The 20,567-nt window shown below is 38.2% G+C and overlaps 2 protein-coding genes across 2 annotated transcripts; both read right to left on the bottom strand.

Moving 5' to 3' along the window:
* Positions 1–301: 301 nt before the first annotated feature.
* Positions 302–13,241, bottom strand: LOC125776166 (odorant receptor 83a-like). The gene is made up of 4 exons (XM_049447055.1): positions 12,797–13,241; positions 8,702–8,991; positions 8,345–8,618; positions 302–432 (listed from the first exon to the last, which is right to left on the bottom strand). Exons 1-4 carry the CDS (start codon positions 13,224–13,226, stop codon positions 302–304), a joined length of 1,125 nt encoding a protein of 374 aa, XP_049303012.1. The 5' UTR covers positions 13,227–13,241.
* A 3,470-nt stretch (positions 13,242–16,711) lies between these two features.
* LOC105226603 (odorant receptor 83a) lies at positions 16,712–20,295 on the bottom strand. Its single transcript, XM_011205570.3, has 5 exons — positions 19,559–20,295; positions 19,287–19,486; positions 18,007–18,295; positions 17,681–17,947; positions 16,712–17,615 (listed from the first exon to the last, which is right to left on the bottom strand). Exons 1-5 carry the CDS (start codon positions 20,150–20,152, stop codon positions 17,544–17,546), a joined length of 1,422 nt encoding a protein of 473 aa, XP_011203872.2. The 5' UTR covers positions 20,153–20,295; the 3' UTR covers positions 16,712–17,543.
* Between the last annotated feature and the right edge of the window lie 272 nt (positions 20,296–20,567).

The following is a 20,567-nucleotide window of genomic DNA, read 5'->3' on the forward strand; positions in this document are numbered from 1 at the left end:
CCTCCCTCTCCATAGAAATTCTTTCTCCTAATAAACTCATCATTATTTGTGCCTATTCCCCTCCTAATGAATCTTTCACTTTAAGTGATTTCAAAAGTTCACTAGCGAAATCAATTCCTCTTCTAACCCAAAAAAGATCTGGGCTGACATAAGGAGACTGTCTGGTTTAACCTCCTTTTTTCCGATTTCTCTCCTCAATTCTTCTCGTGGCAATCTACTATATCCGCAAGATATAGCCTTAGAATTTGCGCTTCAAAATCAGAACAATTTTATCTGACGTCCCTAATATCAGTCACCAAAGCTATGCTGATGATTTAGTATTATTTTCTAATTCCTCCGATTTGTCCGTTGTTACGTCTTCCTTTTCTAAAATCTTATCCCTCTTATTCCATTGGTCCGGTTCTTCGGGCACGTCAATTTCTTCCTCTAAATCTAAGTTATTACATATTTGTAAGAAACATCATTGTAATACACCCACACTTACCGTTAATTATATAAATTTAATCTGTACAGATAGTTTTAAGTTCCTAGGCTTAATATTAGTCTCTAAGTATTCATTTAAGCAACATTGTCAATATGTAAGAAAAAGACTATATGTTACCAACATCTCCGATAAAAAAAATATTGCCTGAATCTGGACTGCCTTTTTTAAAAGACAATATGGAAGACAGCTTATATAAACTCTATCAATAATTCGGTTCCCATATATATCATTCCCATATATTCAGTTTAAGGGTTCATTGAAGTCTAATTACAGCTTCTGTTCACCGCTATATAAATGTCTATGGGGTATTCCATACCAAATCGACCACTTTTTAACCCGACCTCTTTAGATTTTGCTGAAACTTATCCATCCTTTTCTACCCTTTGAAAAACATTTTTGAGAATTTTTTCAAAATTTTTTGTCCAACTTCAAAAAAGTTATGAATTTTGCTATTTTTTGCTAAAAAAATGGCTTTTTTATATTCAAATAGCCATAACTTTTGTAGAAATTGACTTTTGGGGACCTTTTTTTTTAATTTTTGTTTTTGAATGAACTTTTCGAAAAAATACTCGAAAAAAATTGAAGACGATCAATTATATAAAATAATCGGTTTATTTAAGTAAAATCCTATTTTTTTTTTTTTTTGAAATTTCGCCATTTTTGTCTGTGATCACGCTCTTTTTTTGCATGGCCACCTTTAACATAGTCAAGGTGAGTTATCGAATATAAACGAGCTTTTATTAATATCTACTTATTTCTTTCAATTTCACTTCCTCTAATTTCCTTCGGATCAGTTATCGGAAGGCGAAACTTTTCTGAAAGTATTTTCGATGGGTCATTACTTTTTTTTGGGGCTGTGCGATTTATTTATGACTTGCTATGCCAGCGAGATAATCTACATGGGAAGTCAAGGCTACGATGAGGCTCTATTACGTAGTCCTTGGTACTTGCATCTCCATGAGGTACGCGCCGATTATCTTTTATTTTTGACGACTGCTCAACAAGCTTTTGAATTCACGGCTGGCAAAATTTATCCATTACGATTGGAAAGGTTTCGTAAGGTAAGCAGTTTATTCTACATAATATTTTAAGTGCATTTGATGTTCCTTTGGGACAACACGTTTACAAGATTTTTTCACAAGGTCTTTCTTAGTTTACTTTAGAATTGTAAGTTGCGTTACAAAAATACATCGTACATCATTTTCCTTGCAGATTATCACAACATCGTTTTCATTCTTCACTTTGCTGCGGAACATGGATCGGGATGGATGAAAGTCTTATTTTAATAAGGCTCACGGAAGAATTACAAGCTCTACAATATTTTATCTAATAATTCCCTATATAAATTTATATTAAACACCGTAGTCAGCATTTCGTATTTAGAATAATGCACCGAACAGATTTACTCTCATCACACGAAATATTAAATCATTCGACTATTCGATTTTGCTCAACACTTCTTAATTTTTAGTGACACCGTGGACATACCACAAAGTTTCGGAACTATGCGAATAGCTGACATACAAATTGCCAATCAAAAACAAATCCATTGTATGGAAGTATTTTTTGATTTGACAAGAAATATTCACAAAATTTGCCATGCATTATTTTCCAATGCTCCCTCGGACACATTGTTCACATTGAACCATTAAAGCATATAGCTTCTATTCAAACTGACCAATCAAAATCGAGACAATCAAAGAACGTGGATTGATATATCCATCTAGGATTACGTTTTAGACAACCAGACCTGTTCTACGGATATAAACGGCTGTATTGTAGTGATTTTATGAATCATTTGAAATAAACAAAAATGACTCAGCTTTCTGGATATATTAAATATATGGTCTTCTTTCTCATCAGTAAGTCACCTACGGTTTTAGGATGATTGTTGGTCGTCGAAGTCCCCTACATAGGGTTGTGCGCTGGGTTTGGGACCCGCCACGTAAAAAAAACACCCCCAATGAATAGTAACAACCAGCCTTGGATAAGAGAAAACCCTTTTGATGACGACCATGGACAACAGTCGAGAGTGTTTAACGTGGGATCCTACCTGCGAAGGCCTAAATCCACGGTGCTCAGAAGCACAACGGATCAATACAATGCGTCGATCAGCGCCCTGAAAACGGGGTAACGATTTTCAGTACCAATCGGCAGTGTGGCATGGACATACTAACCACCTTGATAGGGTTCGAGGCCCATCTTAAACCTCTTCCGTACTATGTGCCCGGCGCCAGGTTGTAATGCAACTCCACATTTAACTGACAAAATCAGTTCTTCCCGCGATTTGGGTTTTAACCACAGCCACCACGAATCTCCACAAAGGGCCAAACCCAATGAGCAGGTTTTACCTCCAAGGGCTTACTGCTCCCCGTGGTACCAGGTTAAAGTCTCTGGTAGGACCTTGTAACCGAAGTTACTAACAGTTGAGTTTCCACACAACTCTGGACTGGCTGCCAGGATCTAAGTCCGCACTTACGACAGGCATGCCTTACCGCGGGTATATTCGGTTCCCCCCCTGCACCAGGGGCACCTGGAATGTCCGGTCCCTTAATTGGAAATTGAAAGTAAAGGCTAACATCACCGCCGTCCAAGAAATGCGATCCTCGGGACAGTCACAGAGACGAGTAGGTCCTTGTGGCATTTACTGCAGTGGCCATATAAAGGAGCGCAAATTCGGTGTAGGATTCGTGGTGGGAGAGAAACTCCGTCGCCGAGTACTGTTATTCACCCCAGTGAATGAACGTCTGGCCACAATCCGCATCAAAGCGAGGTTCTTCAACATATCGCTGATTTGCGCCCACGCCCCGATGGAAGAGAAGGACGATGTGGCCAAAGATAACTTTTATGAGCGCTTGGAGCGCACTTATGAGAGCTGCCCCCGCCACGATGTCAAAAACGTGCTTGGCGACTTTACCGCCAGGGTGGGCAAAGAAGGTATCTTTGGCACTGCGGTCGGTAAACTCAGCCTCCACGAGAGGAAACATCCCCAAATGAGTTGAGGCTGATTGACTTCGCCCGGGCCCGAAATATGGTTATCTGTAGTACTAGATTCAAGCATAAGAAGATTCATCAAGCTCCGGATCGAAAAACCACCAACCAGATCAATCATGTTGTGATAGAGGGAAGACACGTCTCCAGGGCTTTAGACGTGCGTACGCTCCGAGGTCCTAACATCGACTCGGACCACTATCTTGTTGCATCAAAAAACGCACGCCAACAAACACAAAGAAGGTTCGACGTCGAGAAGCTGCAATCACAACAGGCACCCGAACGATTTTCTACTCGGCTTGCACTCCTGCTCTCTGAGAGCACTCGTCAACAACTCGGTATAAGGAAACTGTGGGACGGCATTTCTAACTCCTTACAAACGTACAGCTGCAACCGAAATCATTGGCTTTCGGAAAGTGTAAAAGAACAGCTGGTACGACGAGGAGTGCCGTGTCGCAGCGAAGAGAAAACAGGCTGTCTACCTCGCAACGTTACGATCGACCACAACACGTGCGGGATGGGATAGATATGTACCGAGAGTTGAAGAGGGAAGCGAGACGCATTTGCAGACAGAAAAAGAAAGAGGCCGAAATGCGTGAGTATGAAGAGCTTGATAAGCTGACCGACAGGGGTAATTCTCGAAAATTCTCCGAAAAGATGCGGCGGCTAACTGAAGGTTTCAAGACCTGAGCATACTCTTGTAGAACCTTCAAAGGTGATCTAGTCACCGATGCCCAGAACATACTTAAATTATGGAGGGAACACTTCTCCAGCCTGCTAAATGACAGTAAACGCACAACGCCAGGAGAAGGCGAACCCGATTCCCGATGGATTGCCCGTCTGAAGAGCAATAAAGCGGCGGGGGCCAATGGATTGCTGACCGAGCTATTCAAACACGGCGGCGAAGAACTGATAAGGAGCATGCATCAGCTTCTTTGTAAAATATGGAGGGACGAAAGCATACCCAACGATTGCAGTTTAAGTGTGCTATGCCCAATCCATAAAAAAGGAGACCCCACGATCTGCGCCAACAACCCTGGGATAAGCCTCCTCAACATCGCATATAAGGTTCTATCGAACATATTGTGTGAAAGATTGAAGCCCACCGTCAACAAACTGATTGGATCTTATCAGTGTGGCTATAGACCTGGCAAATCAACAACCGACCAGATATTCACCATACGTTAAATATTGGAAAAGACCCGTGAAAGGAGAACCAACACCCACCACCTCTTCGTCGATTTCAAAGCTGATTTCGACTGCACGAAAAGGAGCTGCTTTTATTCCACGATGTCTGAATTTGGTATCCCCCCAAAACTAATACGGCTGTGTAAACTGACGTTGAGCAACACCAAAAGCTCCGCCAAACAACAGAGGTTTCAGACAAGGTGACACCCTATCGTGCGACTTCTTTAACTTGCTTCTGGAGAAAATAATTCGAGCTGCAGAACTTAATCGAACAGGTACAATCTTTTATAAGAGTGTACAGCTGCTGGCGTATGCCGATGATATTGATATCATCAACTTCAACACCCGCGCCGTTAGTTCTGCTTTCTCCAGACTGGACAAGGAAGCAAGGCAAATGGGTCTGGCAGTGAACGAGGGCAAGACGAAATATCTCCTGTCATCAAACAAACAGTCGTCATACTTGCGACTTGGCTCTCACGTCACTGTTGACAGTCATAACTTTGAAGTTGTAGATAATTTCGTCTATTTAGGAACCAGTGTTAACACCACCAACAATGTCAGCCTGGAAATCCAACGCAGGATTACTCTTGCCAACAGGTGCTACTTCGGACTGAGTAGGCAATTGAGAAGCAAAGTCCTCTCTCGACAGACGAAAACCAAACTCTATAAGTCACTCATAATTCCCGTCCTGCTATATGGTGCAGCAGCTTGGACGATGACAACAACTGATGAGTAGACGTTGCGAGTTTTCGAGAGAAAAGTTCTACGAAAGATTTATGGTCCTTTGCGCGTTGGCCACGATGAATAATGCATTCGATGGAACGATGAGCTGTACGAGATATACGACGACATTGACATAGTTCAGCGAATTAAAAGCCGGCTACGCTGGCTAGGTCATATTGTCCGAATGGACGAAAACACTCCAGCTCTGAAAGTATTCGACGCAGTACCCGCCGCGGGAAGCAGAGGGAGAGGAAGACCTCCACTCCGTTGGAAGGACCAAGTGGAGAAGGACTTGGCTTCGCTTGGAAAATCCAATTGGCGCCACGTAGCGAAGAGAAAAACGACTTGCGCGCTGTTGTTGACTAGGCTCTAATCGCGTAAGTGGTGTCTACGCCAATTAAGAAGAGAAGAGAATAGAAGTTGGTCGAAATGTTTAGTTAATTAGATGAGATTAGATTAAGGTTGAGATATTTAAATGTGAAGTAAAAGTTGTTGATTAGTAGGCGGTGGATCATTATTTGTACTCCTCTTTTCTACGCATTGTTTTATAGTATAGCATACTAAGTGCGTTTATAACTATTTATTAACCAAAAGTAATATGTTTGTATGTATTTTAATTATAGTATTGCAATTTAGTACGTATTTATTAATTATAATATGAGGGGGGAGCGTTGCAAAATTTGTAATAAATATAGAGACAGAAAACACCGCTATTTTGGGAATATCTGTAAAAAAAAACCAACCGATTTAAAGAAGACCATTCTGTCCTGTTCCTCTCCACGAAGCACCCTTCAATAACAGATGGGTCGACGTAACCGGAATGGATCGATAATTGTATCTAGTCAAGAACTGCGAACACTATAGCCTGAATCAAAATTATATAGGGCCGACCGTGATAGCGTGTCCCTTTATATCTTCCGTAAATGTTCTCTACTAAATGAGTATCTGCGGGGTTGACGAAAGTTTGAAGGAGATATGCTTTCCACGTCGATCAGCAGGACATTTATAAATTACAGCGACGATACACATTACATTTTACGGATCTTATAATGCAAGAAGAGCTTGTTTCAGCATTGGAAGTTACTCGCTTAGCCATTTCAAAGCGACTACATGCGTTGGGGATGATTCAGAAACAAGAAACGAAAAAGTGATTCTGCAGCATAACAACGCTCGGCTTCACGTGACCAAAACCTGTTAAAATCTACCTGGAAATGCGTAAATGGGCAGTCCAACCCCACCCTTTATACTCTCCAGATATTGCACTGTCCGATGGTAAATCCCCGAAACCAATAATCATTCAGCACTAATAGTATTATCAGAACTCCTATCTAAAGTGCGAAAATATAACGGTACGGTTAAGAACTATCAAAAGCGCCAAAAATCAATTATTGGAGGATGTGTAGAAGTTCACGCATTTTCACGTACGGCTCAAGCAGCTCACGACTTTCGGTCCTAGACCAAGTATCCTTTGGGTAGCCAAAGAACATCCGTTTGAAGGCGATCTAAAGTGAGAAGGAAATGTTTCTCCCCTTCACAGGGTTGTGCACTGGGTTTGGCACCCGTTACGTAAAAAACTCCTCTAATAAAAAAGAACAAAAAACTTCGGAAGAGAAACCTGACGATCATGACAAATGAATTAAGGATAACGATTTAAGAGGATGTACCTGGAATGTCTGGTCCCTTAATTGGAAGGTGCTGCTGCCCAGCTGGTTGATGTCCAAGAAATGAGATGGGCGGGACAAGGACTGAGGCGAGTAGGTCCTTGTGGCATTTACTACAATGGCCATATAAAGGAGCGCAAATTCGGTGTAGGATTCGTGGTGGGAGAGAAACTCCGTCGCCGAGTATTGTTATTCACCCCGGTGGATGAATGTCTAACAACAATTTGTATTAAAGCGAAGTTCTTCAACATATGGTTGATTTGCGCCCACGCTCCGACGAAAGAGTAGGACAATTTGACCAAAGATGCCATCTATGAGAGCTGCGTCCGTTACGATGTCAAAATCGTGCTTGGCGAACTTAACGCCAGGGTGGGCAAAGGAAGGTATCTTTGGCACAACAGTCTGTAAATTCAGCCTCCACGAGGAAACATTCCCAAATGAGCACCAGCCTCTGTGTAGCAAAAAACGCACGTGAACAAACACAAGGAATGTTCAACGTCGAGCTGCACACACAAGGGTTGAGGGAAGCGAGACGCATTTGCTGACAGAAAAATAAAGAGACCGAAATGCGTGAGTATGAAGAGCTTGGCAAGCTGGCCAACAGGGGTGATGCTCGAAAATTCTACGACAAAATGCGCCGACTAACAGAAGGTTTAACACCGGAACTTACTCTTGAATTATGGAGGGAACACTCCTCCAACCTGCTGAATGGCAGTGAAATACTCGTATAGGAAATTGATTGGAAAATAATGCATAGCAAATTTTGTGAATATTTCTTGTTAAATCAAAAAATGCTTCCATGCAATGATTTGTTTTTGATTGACAATTTGTATGTCAGCTATTACCATAGTTCCGAAACTTTGTGGTATGTGCACGGTGTCACTAAAAATTAAGAAGTGTTGAGCAAAATCGAATAGTCGAATGATTTAATATTTCATGCGAAGAGAGTAAAACTGTTCGGTGCTTTATTGAGTACTTCTAAATACGAAATGCTGACTACAACGTTTAATAGAAATGTATATAGGGAATTATTAGATAAAATATAGTAGAGTTTGTAATTCTTCCGTGAGCCTTATTAAGATAAAGCTTTCATTCACCCTTATCCATGCTCCGCAGAAAAGTGAAGTAAGAAAACGATGTTGTGATAATCTGGAATGAAAATGATAAACGATGTATGTATGTTTAGAACGCAACTTACATTTCTAAAGTAAACTAAGAAAGACGTTGTGAAAAAATCTTGTAAATGTGTTGTCCCAAAGGAACATCAAATGCACTTAAAATATTATGTAGAATAAACTGCTTACCGCACGAAACTTATCCAATCGTAATGGATACATTTTGCCAGCCGTGAATTCGAAAGCTTGTTGAGAATTCGTCAAAAAAATAAGATAATCGGTCCGTACCTCACGGAGGTGCAAGTACCAGGGGCTACGTAATAGAGCCTCCGCGCAGCCTTGACTTCCTATGTAGATTATCTCGCTGGCATAGCAAGTCATAAATAAATCACACAGCGCCAAAAACAAGTAATGACCCATCGAAAATACTTTCAGAAAAGTTTCGCCTTCCGATAACTGATCCGAAGGAAATTAGAAGAAGTGAAATTAAAAGAAATAAGTAGATATTAATTAAAGCTCATTCATATTCGATAACCCACCTTGACTATATTAAAAGCGGCCATGCAAAAAAAGAGCGTGATCAAAACCATCTTCACCATCCAAATAAAATTAAATAATCTCTGCACTTTACGCAAAACATTCAATATGAAAATGTGATGCTCGACACATGGCCTTAGAGCGTATTTAAAGGCTTCTCGAAAGCTACGCGGTCTCGCTGTATCGGCTGGATTTAGTATGTGAGGTAAGCAATCCAAATCGAAAGGTAATTCGTTCGTAACATAATACTCATTGATCTCCTCGTTTGGCATCCGTTCTTTATCCCGTAATTCTCTTGATGAGCCAATTTAAGGAAAACATTAAATATAAATAACTTTAAAATTAGTAAAGACATAAATATCTTGTTTATCATTTACACTTTTATGGAACTCTAGATCAATACTGCATAGTATAAAAGCATAGTGTAAAAGCAATCATATAGACTAAATTCAGCCGGATGTTCTAAAATCCTGTTATTATTTATATGGGGGGTAAGTCAAGTTTTCGCTCAAATTTATCTATTTTAGACACAAAGATACATTGTTATGTGTAAAACACGCTCTCTTATTTCCACTGAGATAACTCACATATTGGCCGATACATGCGGTACAAAGTCACCCAAAAGTTCGATTATCTTTATATTAGATATTATATATGGGGACTAAGACTTATAGACATACTATTATAAGAGAAGGATTATCCCTGAATTTCAATTATATATCTTAGACATTGACCGATATTTTCGATCAAATGTAGGGAGTGAGCGGTTTTTTCATCCTACTTCATCCGTTTTTCCACTCTTGGCAGTGGTTCTTGTAATATTTGTGCTGGGCTTTGTTGTTGTAAGTTAAATGGGTTAGGAGATATGCACAATAAACATATTAGGGGGCGGGGCCACTTTTTCAAAATTATTTATCCACAAGTGTGTTTTGCTACTGCGATCTCCTGTGCCAAATTACAGTTTTATATCTTAATTTAGTCCTGAGTTATGGCCCTTTATATGTTTTCAGATAATGGCGATTTGTGGGCGTGGCGGTCCGATTACGCCCGTCGACGAATCCGAACTTTTTTTAAACTAGGGAACACGCATATCAAGCTTCATCAAGATATCTCAATTTTTACTCAAGTTCAAGCTTGCACAGACGGTCGGACGGACAGACAGACAGGCAACCGGATTTCAACTTTTCTCCTCATCCTGATCATTTATATGTATATACCTATCGCGATTAGTTTTAGGTGATACGTACAACTGTTAGGCGAACAAAACTATAAAACTCTGTAGCGACTGGTTGCAAGAGTATGAAAATAGGCAGAGTTCGATTAACTCAACTGTTTCAAAAATCGAATAAACTGTTAAGATAAAAAAGTATTACGAAATGGGAATTAGTTTGAAGAATTTTATGATTTTCTCTTATAGAATCGATAATATTTTATAAATTTACAGCCTTATTCACTGCCCTCACAAAAATCCCAACTCTCACTATTGTGAGTTCTTCGAATTTTGTGAGGTTAACCTTACCCCGCATCTCGACAGGCTAAAGTTTATGGCATACTAACTGTCAAATGTATTGCCGTTGCCGTTGCTAATTTACATACCAATTAAATTAATAAATTTAATATGAAAAATGATATTTTGATGTGTATTTGTATAAGTTTTTAAATTTAAGACTTCGCCAATCCATTTTGTAAAATTTTACTACAAAATAACAATATTAAACTAAATATTAATTTTTTAGAAAAATATATTAAATTACTTAGAAAATGTACTTATTATTTCGTACTTTGTTTTTATTATTTAACACAACCGTTTTAATACTCGCGCTACTAAATTTAAAATTACCGAAATGAAATTGCCGTCGGTATATATGTAAATGGGATGTGTTGTCTCCTCGAAATTTTCATAGAAATGAAAACTGATCTTTCAAACTGCTGAAGTGACAGTTCATTGCATGCATTATTCCATAAGTAATATCGAGTCTCCATAGGCAATACGTGCAGGTTAGTTTACAATAATTTTTTTTGTTTGAAAGCAAACTTCACAAATCAGTTGTGAGATTTTCTCGGAATAAGGCTATTATTTAATATTTTTAAGTTAAATGGTCGGTTTGTGAGCATCAAATAAAAGTTAACTAAAGTAAGGTGTAGTATAGTTGGGCCTCTTTAAAACATAATCTCTAAATTTGGTTCATATTTACATTAATTCACTTTTGCTTGCACCCATATAAATGTAGGTCGTTGCCACTATATTCTTCAAACTGCAGTTCAGAATATCGAATTGTCCGGAGAGTAAGTAACAAAGTGACAAGAAGTAAGCGCTGTAAAACGCAAATAGAGTTGACATTTGTACTTGCGCCACGGTTTGAAAAATGTAAGCGATTTCGTAAATAAAGGGTGCCTGAAAGTAAAATTGACATATGTACGTATATTTATTTATAAAAGTATTTGTTTTTTTTGTTTGAGTGAGAGTAAATCTCTGCAAATTCTGTTGAACCTTATAGTCCACAGGATACCAGCAGACCAGCGGCAGCGTACGGCTTCCGTAAATAATTGGTAGAAACAATTGAAATACTATAGCTGAGATACAGCCGGCAGCGAATATTTTTATGCCGTTATTGACCCTTTCCGAGCATGCTTTCATGGTGACGTAAGAAAATCCTAAAAAAAATAAAAAATAAAAATGTGATCGGGTAATGGATTGCATGTATTAGAGTTTGATCAAAAATATGCCGCTACCAAATGTGAAAGTTATATAAAATTGATCGTTTATACGAATACCATCCGTACGCCATGTAAATATTTTCGAACTTCTGCTTGACTTTATAGCGTATATGTATATAGGTCAAGCCGTGCGAGGTTTCAATGAACTTCTGAAAACTCCTCTCCCATTATTTGCCTTAGTCCCAAATATACTTATATCCGCTGGCTTTATAAGATACATATCGGTCAATCTGTGTGGTATTTCAATACAACTCTGAGGGCATTTTTTTGGGCAGTGCCTAATAAAGGGAGTTATGGCCAAGAATTTAGCTTTGTTATAAATAAATTATGTTTTTAAAATGATTTCGGGCAACTGACCGCTCTCAGCCTCGAGGCCTAATTTTGGACTACTTTTAGCTGCATTCGGGATATACATATGTCAGCAATAACGAGTCTAATATTTTTTTAAAAAGCGTCAATCTTTGCAGGTTTATCTTCATATAACCTCACAAAACGTTCTCCAGCGGTGTTAAATTGCACGATCTTGTAGGCCAGTCCACAGGTCCACGACGCGATTAATGCGCTAACCAAAAGTTTTCTTCTATAAATTGACTGTTTCCTTAGATGTATGGCATGTAGCGACTTCTTGTTGGAACCAAAGGTCGTCCACATCAACATCCTCCAATTCAAGCACGATAAAGTCATTAATCATGGTTCTATAGCATTCCCAGTTAGCTGGCTTCAGTTTTGAAGATACATGGAACAAAGATTGCAGCCGTTAACCTTACTGTAGCCCCGCTTTCAGTTATTTGGCCCTCATATTCAGAAAACTTTCGTCTCTTTGGTTAAGTTTATAACACCTTCATAGCATTTGAGTTTGTTATGTTGATTGAAACACATATGTATGTATAAATATCACAGACATAAAGATAAGTGTAAAATTGAATTAAGTGAGTCTATGACCTATAATGGAAGTGAAAAATATACCAAATATGGTTGGATCCTGAGATATTTTCGTTGAACAACGAATATCGATTTTTTTCAGCCAACCTTTGTCAATAACTGAAAGTATTTCCCCCTTTGAACTTTATAAAACGTTCGGTTGCTGACGAACTTAGAACTTTTTACATTTTTTTAATTGTCCTGATACCAAAAAGAAACAATTTTCTTAATTTATAATCAAATCTAAAGTACGTCATTGTCGACAATTATTAAAACCATAGAACTACAGAGTTATTTGCTCCGAAGTATTTTACTTCAAATTGATTTGCGAAAATCGGTATATCGGAAGTTCTTTAGGCATATCGAAAATTAAAAACCAATTTATCATTTTTCACGAAAATTTCTTTCTTCTCTAAATGAATTCTAAATATCATATTGCTAAATATCACATCACTTACCGACAGCTGAATGAACTATATATTCTTTATTTACGTAATCCAAAATTCCATTGGTAAGATCGGGGTACACATATCGAAAAATCAGTTTTATGATAGTAACCCACGAGTACACAGCCGTTTGGATGCCAACACTAATTAGAAACTCCAAATCTCCATTGTCATAATTGAAGTAAATGGTACAGAGGAAGAGCACTAACATATGAAGCACCATTAAATCGAGAAATATGTCCAGAATCCAATTAAGTAGCACACTGTAACGATGAAAGCGTTGCGGCAGAAATTCTTCGAACGGTGTTGGACGTATCGCAGCAGCATACAAAAGCCAACGCACATATCGGAATAGATCGCAACGACTTTCGTTCGATATGCAACCGTTCGGGTTGGCACAGCGCTCGTCTTTACCGATATTTCGTTCCCTTACTGGAATCATTTTACGAAACTCAGATCTTTCAAGTCACTTACTATTTTCTAGCGCTTCACAAAGCGTTCTTTTATAGATTGCCATTGCCAGAATCGCAATGTTTGTTGTTGCAAGTAAGAAACGCCTTCTAATTGTTCGAAATTCGAGACGCAATTATGCAAATGTAAGGGTATTAAGCGTACTTTATTAACAGCTCCAGGTGTTAATACAACTAATGACATTTTAATTTAGGGTTAGTGGTGAACAGTTCTGTATTTATGCACAGATGACGGTGATTTAATAACTAGTTCCGGTATTCTAGTTTAGTATTCAAGTACTAACTTCGATCACACGGCCTGGGATGCTAAAACAGGTTGTCAAATAGATAACCAGGAGGCTGAATACTCACTAAGTGATTCCCTCTTAGTCCGCTGCTTTTACTCTCATGTAGATGGATTGACCTATGTTGAGACTGCGACTTTTCGAATCTTTCAAACCTGGATAGCAATGCTGCTTTTTCTAACTGTTTTGATTATGTGCTCTATTTTCTATACACGGTTTGTTTTTAAGAAGATGCTTCATTGAAAGGGTTTAGTCCGCCTTCAATATCAGATATGTCGACAACAAATATCCAGTTTCTAGAATAAAAATATATCAATTGCTGACCACTACCTGGGATCTTGGTATAGTTTGCTAATTCATATAAAAGGAGATTCGTATATATTAAAGTAAGCATGAAACCGCAAAGCTTATAAAATTTACTTTGAAATTCTTGATTTCAAGTTGATGTACTTTTCTAATCTATTTAAAATCGAAAAATATGATACTTTATCACATCACTTACTGTTATGATTCCGTATATCGAAGTTTTTTGGCGCGCCGAAATATAAAAAATCAATTTATAATTTTCCATGAAAACCTTTCTCTTCTCTAAAAATATATTTAAATTTCACAATGCTACCACTTACTGAGAACCGAATGAACCACGAAATCTTAATTTGCGAATTTCACAATTTCATCGGTAAACTCGGGGTATACTAAATATCGAAAAGCGACTTTTAGGACACAGCGCTCGGTTTTGACGACATTTCCTTTACACGCTGTAATCATTTCACGAAAACCATTTCCTGCGCGTACCTTACTATTTTGAAGAGCTTGGAATGCGTTCTTTCGTAGGGATTTACAATAATTGTCATTTGCACGTAAGAAACACCTTCTTGCAGGTCATTAAGTGTACTTTATTCACACCCCTTTGTGTGAAGACAACATTTGATATTTGACTATTGGTGAAAAGCACATTGTATTATTAACCAGTTGTGTTATATTCATACAACTTCATAACTGTAAAATTTGAAAAATCATTTATCCAACTAAATTCGAACAAACGCTCTTTTTCTACTATGTATGAGTGTAAAGTTTGGGTGTGCCCGAACATCTTATACTCTCCCAAATTGCAAGTATCAAAGCCGGGGAAGCACCTTTAGGTTTTGGCAAAACATAAACTCACCCGGTGAGGCATTCATATGGAAAACCTGAAGATTGGAATTCATTGTATTAGGGAGTTTTTATCTGGACAAACGTCTCGACTCATTCCATTAATATTTTTGCGTTAATCCACATATTTTTTGAGAAATCTTGTTCACTTAATTTCATTAAAATGTCACATATTTTGACGGCAACATCAGAAAGTCGAAAATCCCTATATAAAGTATATTCGGTTCAAAAAATGTTTGGGGTGATTGCATTCACTTTTGACATTGCTCAGGTACACTCGAAAACATGTTTTGAAGCAATTTATAAATACTCACATACTCATCGACATATTCGGCATATGGTTGGAATAACAGAATGCGATCTACTCACAATTGGACTTATTTCTTAGCATAGATATGTATGTATGTATACCTACCGCGTCTTAAATGGTTAAGGAGTTGCCTACGCTTTGCGCTGTCTTTCGTTATATTATATTTGAGTGTCAGCATTACTATTTAATAATGCTTAACAACTTAATTTCTAATAATATAGGTAAGTACAATTAGATCATGGTCTAAGCGCCTTATTCCATTATAATGATTGCTATTTCAATGTTTGTTTTGCTTTTCTCATATAATTTATTGAGTATATTAAAATTTAGCCTCTTTGATTGAGTTCATATCACATACTTATATCTCAAAAGTGTGGACGAGTTCATAGATGGAAGAAATCGGACAGCTGCCATGCCCACAAAAATCCGTTAATCGAAAACCCATGAAATGCCATCATAATGCCATAATTAAGAAATAAGCTTGTTATTTGGTACTGAAGATTGCAGTATGGGGTTACAGTTACAGTCGTAGGGCTGCACCCAATGCCTACTCTTGCGTCCTCGCCGCGCACTCTGGAAACGTGAGCGAGCCTCGTGTCAGGTGCGATAGCCAACCCGTGTAGAGCCTGCGGTCACGGCTGAAAGAGAGGAATATTCAGCGGAGTCACTTCCATATATTCGATTATTTTGTGTTAGACGAACAACATGTAATCAGTATTTTTGACATGCGTACGCTCCTAGTCTCAAAAATTGTAGAAAAAGATATGGCGACTAACGGAAGGTTTACAGACCGGAGCATACTCTTGCAGGTCCATACTTAACCCTTAAAAGCCTGATAACTTCGATTCATTCAAAATTTTGATATGCATTATAATTGCCGGTTACAAACAACATTTCTTCTACGATTTTTCTTTAAAATAATTCTTTAAGATTTTACAGCGTGTTTTATTGGATGGTTTTTTTAGATGCTCATTTTAAGTAATAAAAAAGTCCATTTTTTATTGAAATTTCATTAAAATTATTAGTAAACTCATAAAAGATACATTAGTTTGTATGGAAATCTAGAAAACAATTTAGCTGTGACGATAAACCAATTTTCCGAAAGATTTGAAGTCCTTTGCGCATTGTAGCGCAGTAGAAGCAGGTAAACATAAATGTAGCCCAAAGTTGTATTTGTGTCAGGATTTGGAAAAATTAAGCGATTTCATAGTTTACTGGTGCCTGATAATATAATTGACATATATTCAAAGTAAAGTAAATTAAATGTGAGTAAATCTAGCAAACTTTGTTGAACTTTATGGCACACACGAACAGTATAGCCGAGAAACAGCAGAGGACGGAAGTGGTTAAGCTTCTACAGACCTGATCCAAGCATATTTTCATTGTGCCGTAAGTAAAACCTGAAAAAATATACAAATGAAACTTAGAATGGATTGCATGTAGTAGATTGATTGAATAATATTCCAATGTTTGATACAAAAAAGAGCCATTACTTGAATGTCAAATTTATTTAACATTCGATCATTTAAGACATAGTTTAACTAGTTTTAGGTGCTTCATCTTGTCTTACGAAAGCTGTCCTAGTGTCGAGGTTTAGTTAAGCTCCTTGAAATACTCATATTCTAAATTAATGATACCTTATGCAGTTTGGTTCTTAAAGTTTTGTGGGAACTTACAATCACAGTGGTGTTTATACTTCAATAATATTATATATGTACATGGGTGTAATATAATATGTGAAATCGTGGTATAGTTTGGCCATCCAAATTAGCAACGTTTCTCGTTCTATATGCAATCATACGAGTTGGCACAACTCTCGGTGTTCTCAATATTTCGGCACTTTTTGGAATCATTTCACGAAATCCAGACCCTTCAAGTCACTTACTATTTTTTAGCGCTTCAGAAAGCGTTCTTTTATAGGACTTTTGCAAGAATTGCGATGTTGGTTGTTGCAATTACGAAACGATCCAATGGACCAAAGCTTAAAGAGGAGGTTTCCTACTAGAATAACTAAAAATCCAACATCCTGGTTTTTATGCCCCAAAAATAGGGTCAGTCAAGAAAAGTGACATACTAAAAACATCAAAGATCAGTTGGAAAATGTCACTGAAAGAATTGGCCTTCGTATTGCTTCCATATGCACCGTTTGCTAAGGCCACAAATGATTTACTCTCAAGAAAGAAATGAGAGAATGTTCCAGCAAAGAGCCATTTTGAAGTAAAAAACAGATGCTACTACCAAAATTGGAAGTTGTAAGACCTATTTAATTGATGTATCATCATCATTGAATTATAAAGGCGAATGTTGATATGACTGAGATTAACCATCTGGCTCGCTTAACCCTTGTTGCCGGATCGTCTAAATATTCGCGCTTGGCTCTATTTTCTGGCTATACTAGCAAACTTCTAAGAAGCTTTCGTTTCGTTGGTTATAGCGTCAAAGAAAGCAGTTATGCAGGAACAATTATACGATAAAACGAACATTTTAAAATATTCTAATTCATTCATTTATTTAAAAATGTTCCCATAATGGAAACTTAAAAATTATTTTGGCTGCGGTTGTCTCAGATCCATATTTTGCAATATGGTTAAAATCGAGAACGATGTGGTTAAAATCTGAAAAAAAAACAACAAAAGCAATTACATTATTAAAAAGGAAATACGATATAAAGGCCAATTACTGTGCGAAACATTTTCAAATTTAAGTTGTACATCTTGCCACCGGTCAAGCGGAAAGGACGCTGGGCGTTGAGTATAAAGAATAAAGTATCCTGTTTTATTTCACCAGAATGCAAGTGCCAGGGGCTACGTTGAATGGCTTCATCACAACGTTTGCTACACAAAAATATAATTTCCCCCATATAACAGATCATAAACATTTCCCAGAGCGCCAAGAGCAAATACTGACTAAGCGAGAGCAGACGCAGGAACGAGTTGGCGGCTGTGGACTGAAAGTGTTGATACAATGTTATATAATTATAATTTCATTTTACATTTGTGCACCTACCTTAACCCAAACAAATGCGACTAGGCAAACGAGCAGTGTCACTTCAAGATATTTGAGAAACGACAGATTACTGTAGAGGTCCTCCAACATTTTAAGGCCGTACAATATATAACGATGATGAGCAATGCAAGGTCTAAGGGCGATTTTGAAACCTTCGTAGAAATTTTCCGGTTTCGGTGTTTCCTTGTCGAAAAAATGTGGTATGCAGTCGCAGTCGTTGCTGTATTCCTTAGCGATGTAATATTGATTAAGCTCGTAGTCGGCGATGCTTTGTTCTTCTCTCAGTAAACTATAGATATGAGGCATAAAAACTTAGAGAAAGTTATAAAGAACACATCTTACTCAAATTATCGTGCATCTACTCCACATTGATTATTCTAGACTCTATATGTGCGGAAAGGCTTAAGTTATTTGGGAGGTTCTGGAAACTTGCGTTTTCAATGGGCTGTGGTATAGGGAGTGGGGTGTGAGATAAGCCTAACAACTTCATTAGGTCCACTGTTAATGGCGTACAGTGCGTATCTGTAGCTAGTTGTGTTCGTATTGTTCGATGCAGAGGGGGCATCTCAACAGAAACTGTCAGTTATGCAGATCTAGAGGTGTAGAGTAGTTAATGAAATCTCTTTGTCTTTCCCCCTGGAGTTGCCGGCTAGCGAATGTGTTGTGTGTCTCTGTACTTTGGAAATAGTCGCTGTTGTTTGGAGAGTGAAAGAGTAGACGCTGTCGATTGTAACACATAAAATCATATGGTTTTTGGTAGGCGATATTACACTGCCATCGATTGCTTGCTGAACGCTCAGTTTTTCTGACCTTGAAATAGCACGAATGATTGCCGACACCTTGAATAATTGTTGGAGTACGTTTTCAGACCGGGAAGGAACATAAATTGTTTGATACCTTCAATGAGACTTAGGTAATTGACTATGCGAAAAGCTTTTGATAAGTTTAATGCTACTAAATCAAAAACCTCCCTTTGAGATAGAATCGTCATTTTTGGCCGCGCATTATATGGGCATTTACGACGGTAAGTGCTGTTGTGAAGTTGTTGTACGGTTGATGACCTCCTAGACACAGAAGTTGAGTTAAGGTCGAGAGTAACCTCCCTCAAGTGTCTTTACTACTTAGGAAGGGAGAGTTATTGGACGATAATACTCCCCTAGGTTGTTGTGTTTCTCAGGTTTTAGTAGCGGCCTTTCACACGACCTTTCACGACAGTTATTGTGCTTTCACTGCCAAATGGTTATGCAGCAATTTGTCTGTGCACTGCAATATAAACTTACATGAGTTCCGATTTCGGTTTTCTTAGAATTATATATGTGGTAGCCAAAATATTCTTCAGACTGCAGTTAAGTATATCGAATTGGCCAGAGAAGATCACCGCTATTAGCACATAGAAAGCACTCGTACAGCCAAAGGCAGCAGCAATTTGAAGCTGACCCACAGTTTGTAGAAAGTAAATGAACTCATAAACTATGGGTACCTAAAAGAATTTCAACGAATGAAAATGTGAATCAGGAGTCGTCTCGAGACAGTCACCTCAACTTAAACCGACCTTAAAATCGATGGGATACCAGCAGGCCAGTGGCAAGCTGCGATCCTGATTAAAGATGGGTACGAAAAGCCAGAAAGTAACGCCAGCATAACAGCAAATCAGAAATACCGTGGTCCACATGTTCGACATATCGACGCTCTCCTTAAATGTAACATAAGTGAATCCAGCAGCTGACCGCGTTCGACATTCCTCGTTCAAATAGCGCATTAGCTCTTTTACACGTTTGGGTTGGATGCGTTTAAAGAAGACCTTTGCGACTATTGCCCACGTATAGATGACCGTCTGGATAATACAATTCACCAGCAGTTCCAGATCACCTTTATCCTGATTCAAATATATGGTACAGATAAAGAGTATGTCGATATGTAGCAATGTGGAATATAAGAACAGTTCATAAGTCCAATCCAAAGTAACGGCGAGAAACCGCAGACGAGCAGGAAAATAGCGCTCTAGTGGTAGACGATACATGGCAGAGAACCATAAATGCCAACGAATACATCTGAACATATCACGTCGTTGCATTCTGCATGTCGAACATCCATCGTGCACCGTTGCGGAAATATCAGGTTTTTGCTTTTCTTCATTCGATGACATTTGAATCACGTTTTTTTGTCAATAAAAAGAAAATAGTTTGTGTGCCCTTTTTATAAGTTTGTAAGCACCAAGCATTGTTAATTTGCCCAGCAGGAATGCTCTCTCCGAAGCGTGTTTTTTATGTTTACAAATAAAATTGAGTAACGAGTTCCCAATTCAATCAAGGGCCGTGGATGTTTCATATTTATAGAAATATTTGAACTTAGGGAAGATAGTCTTAAAAAGGATATGGCGAGTGCTGAGGCATACCCACAGCTTTTAACCGTTAGGCGTGTTGTTAGGAAGTCAATCCTTGATTCACTGTTTTTTGAATGGAAATATAATTTTAGAGAATGAAGACGAAAGGTCTAAGGACCTCATCTCGAAATGTCTAACGGGAGGATTGAAGCACTTTTTTTACAATAACTCACTTTTT

The sequence above is a fragment of the Bactrocera dorsalis genome, chromosome 2 (genome assembly GCF_023373825.1).
Source record: "Bactrocera dorsalis isolate Fly_Bdor chromosome 2, ASM2337382v1, whole genome shotgun sequence".
Lineage (NCBI taxonomy): Eukaryota > Metazoa > Arthropoda > Insecta > Diptera > Tephritidae > Bactrocera > Bactrocera dorsalis.

What these genes read in the sequence shown, in the direction of transcription:
- LOC125776166 (XM_049447055.1), bottom strand. Translation starts at nt 13,226, where the DNA reads ATGATTCCAGTAAGGGAACGAAATATCGGTAAAGACGAGCGCTGTGCC. An exon ending in TATAGTTCATTCAGCTGTCG is followed by an intron (nt 8,992 to 12,796) that starts GTAAGTGATGTG and finishes GCTCATCAAGAG; the next exon opens with AATTACGGGATAAAGAACGG. An exon ending in CCGCTTTTAATATAGTCAAG is followed by an intron (nt 8,619 to 8,701) that starts GTGGGTTATCGA and finishes CCTTCGGATCAG; the next exon opens with TTATCGGAAGGCGAAACTTT.
- LOC105226603 (XM_011205570.3), bottom strand. Translation starts at nt 20,152, where the DNA reads ATGTCATCGAATGAAGAAAAGCAAAAACCTGATATTTCCGCAACGGTG. An exon ending in AAACCGAAATCGGAACTCAT is followed by an intron (nt 18,296 to 19,286) that starts GTAAGTTTATAT and finishes TCATATCTATAG; the next exon opens with TTTACTGAGAGAAGAACAAA. An exon ending in TCGCATTTGTTTGGGTTAAG is followed by an intron (nt 17,948 to 18,006) that starts GTAGGTGCACAA and finishes CAACACTTTCAG; the next exon opens with TCCACAGCCGCCAACTCGTT.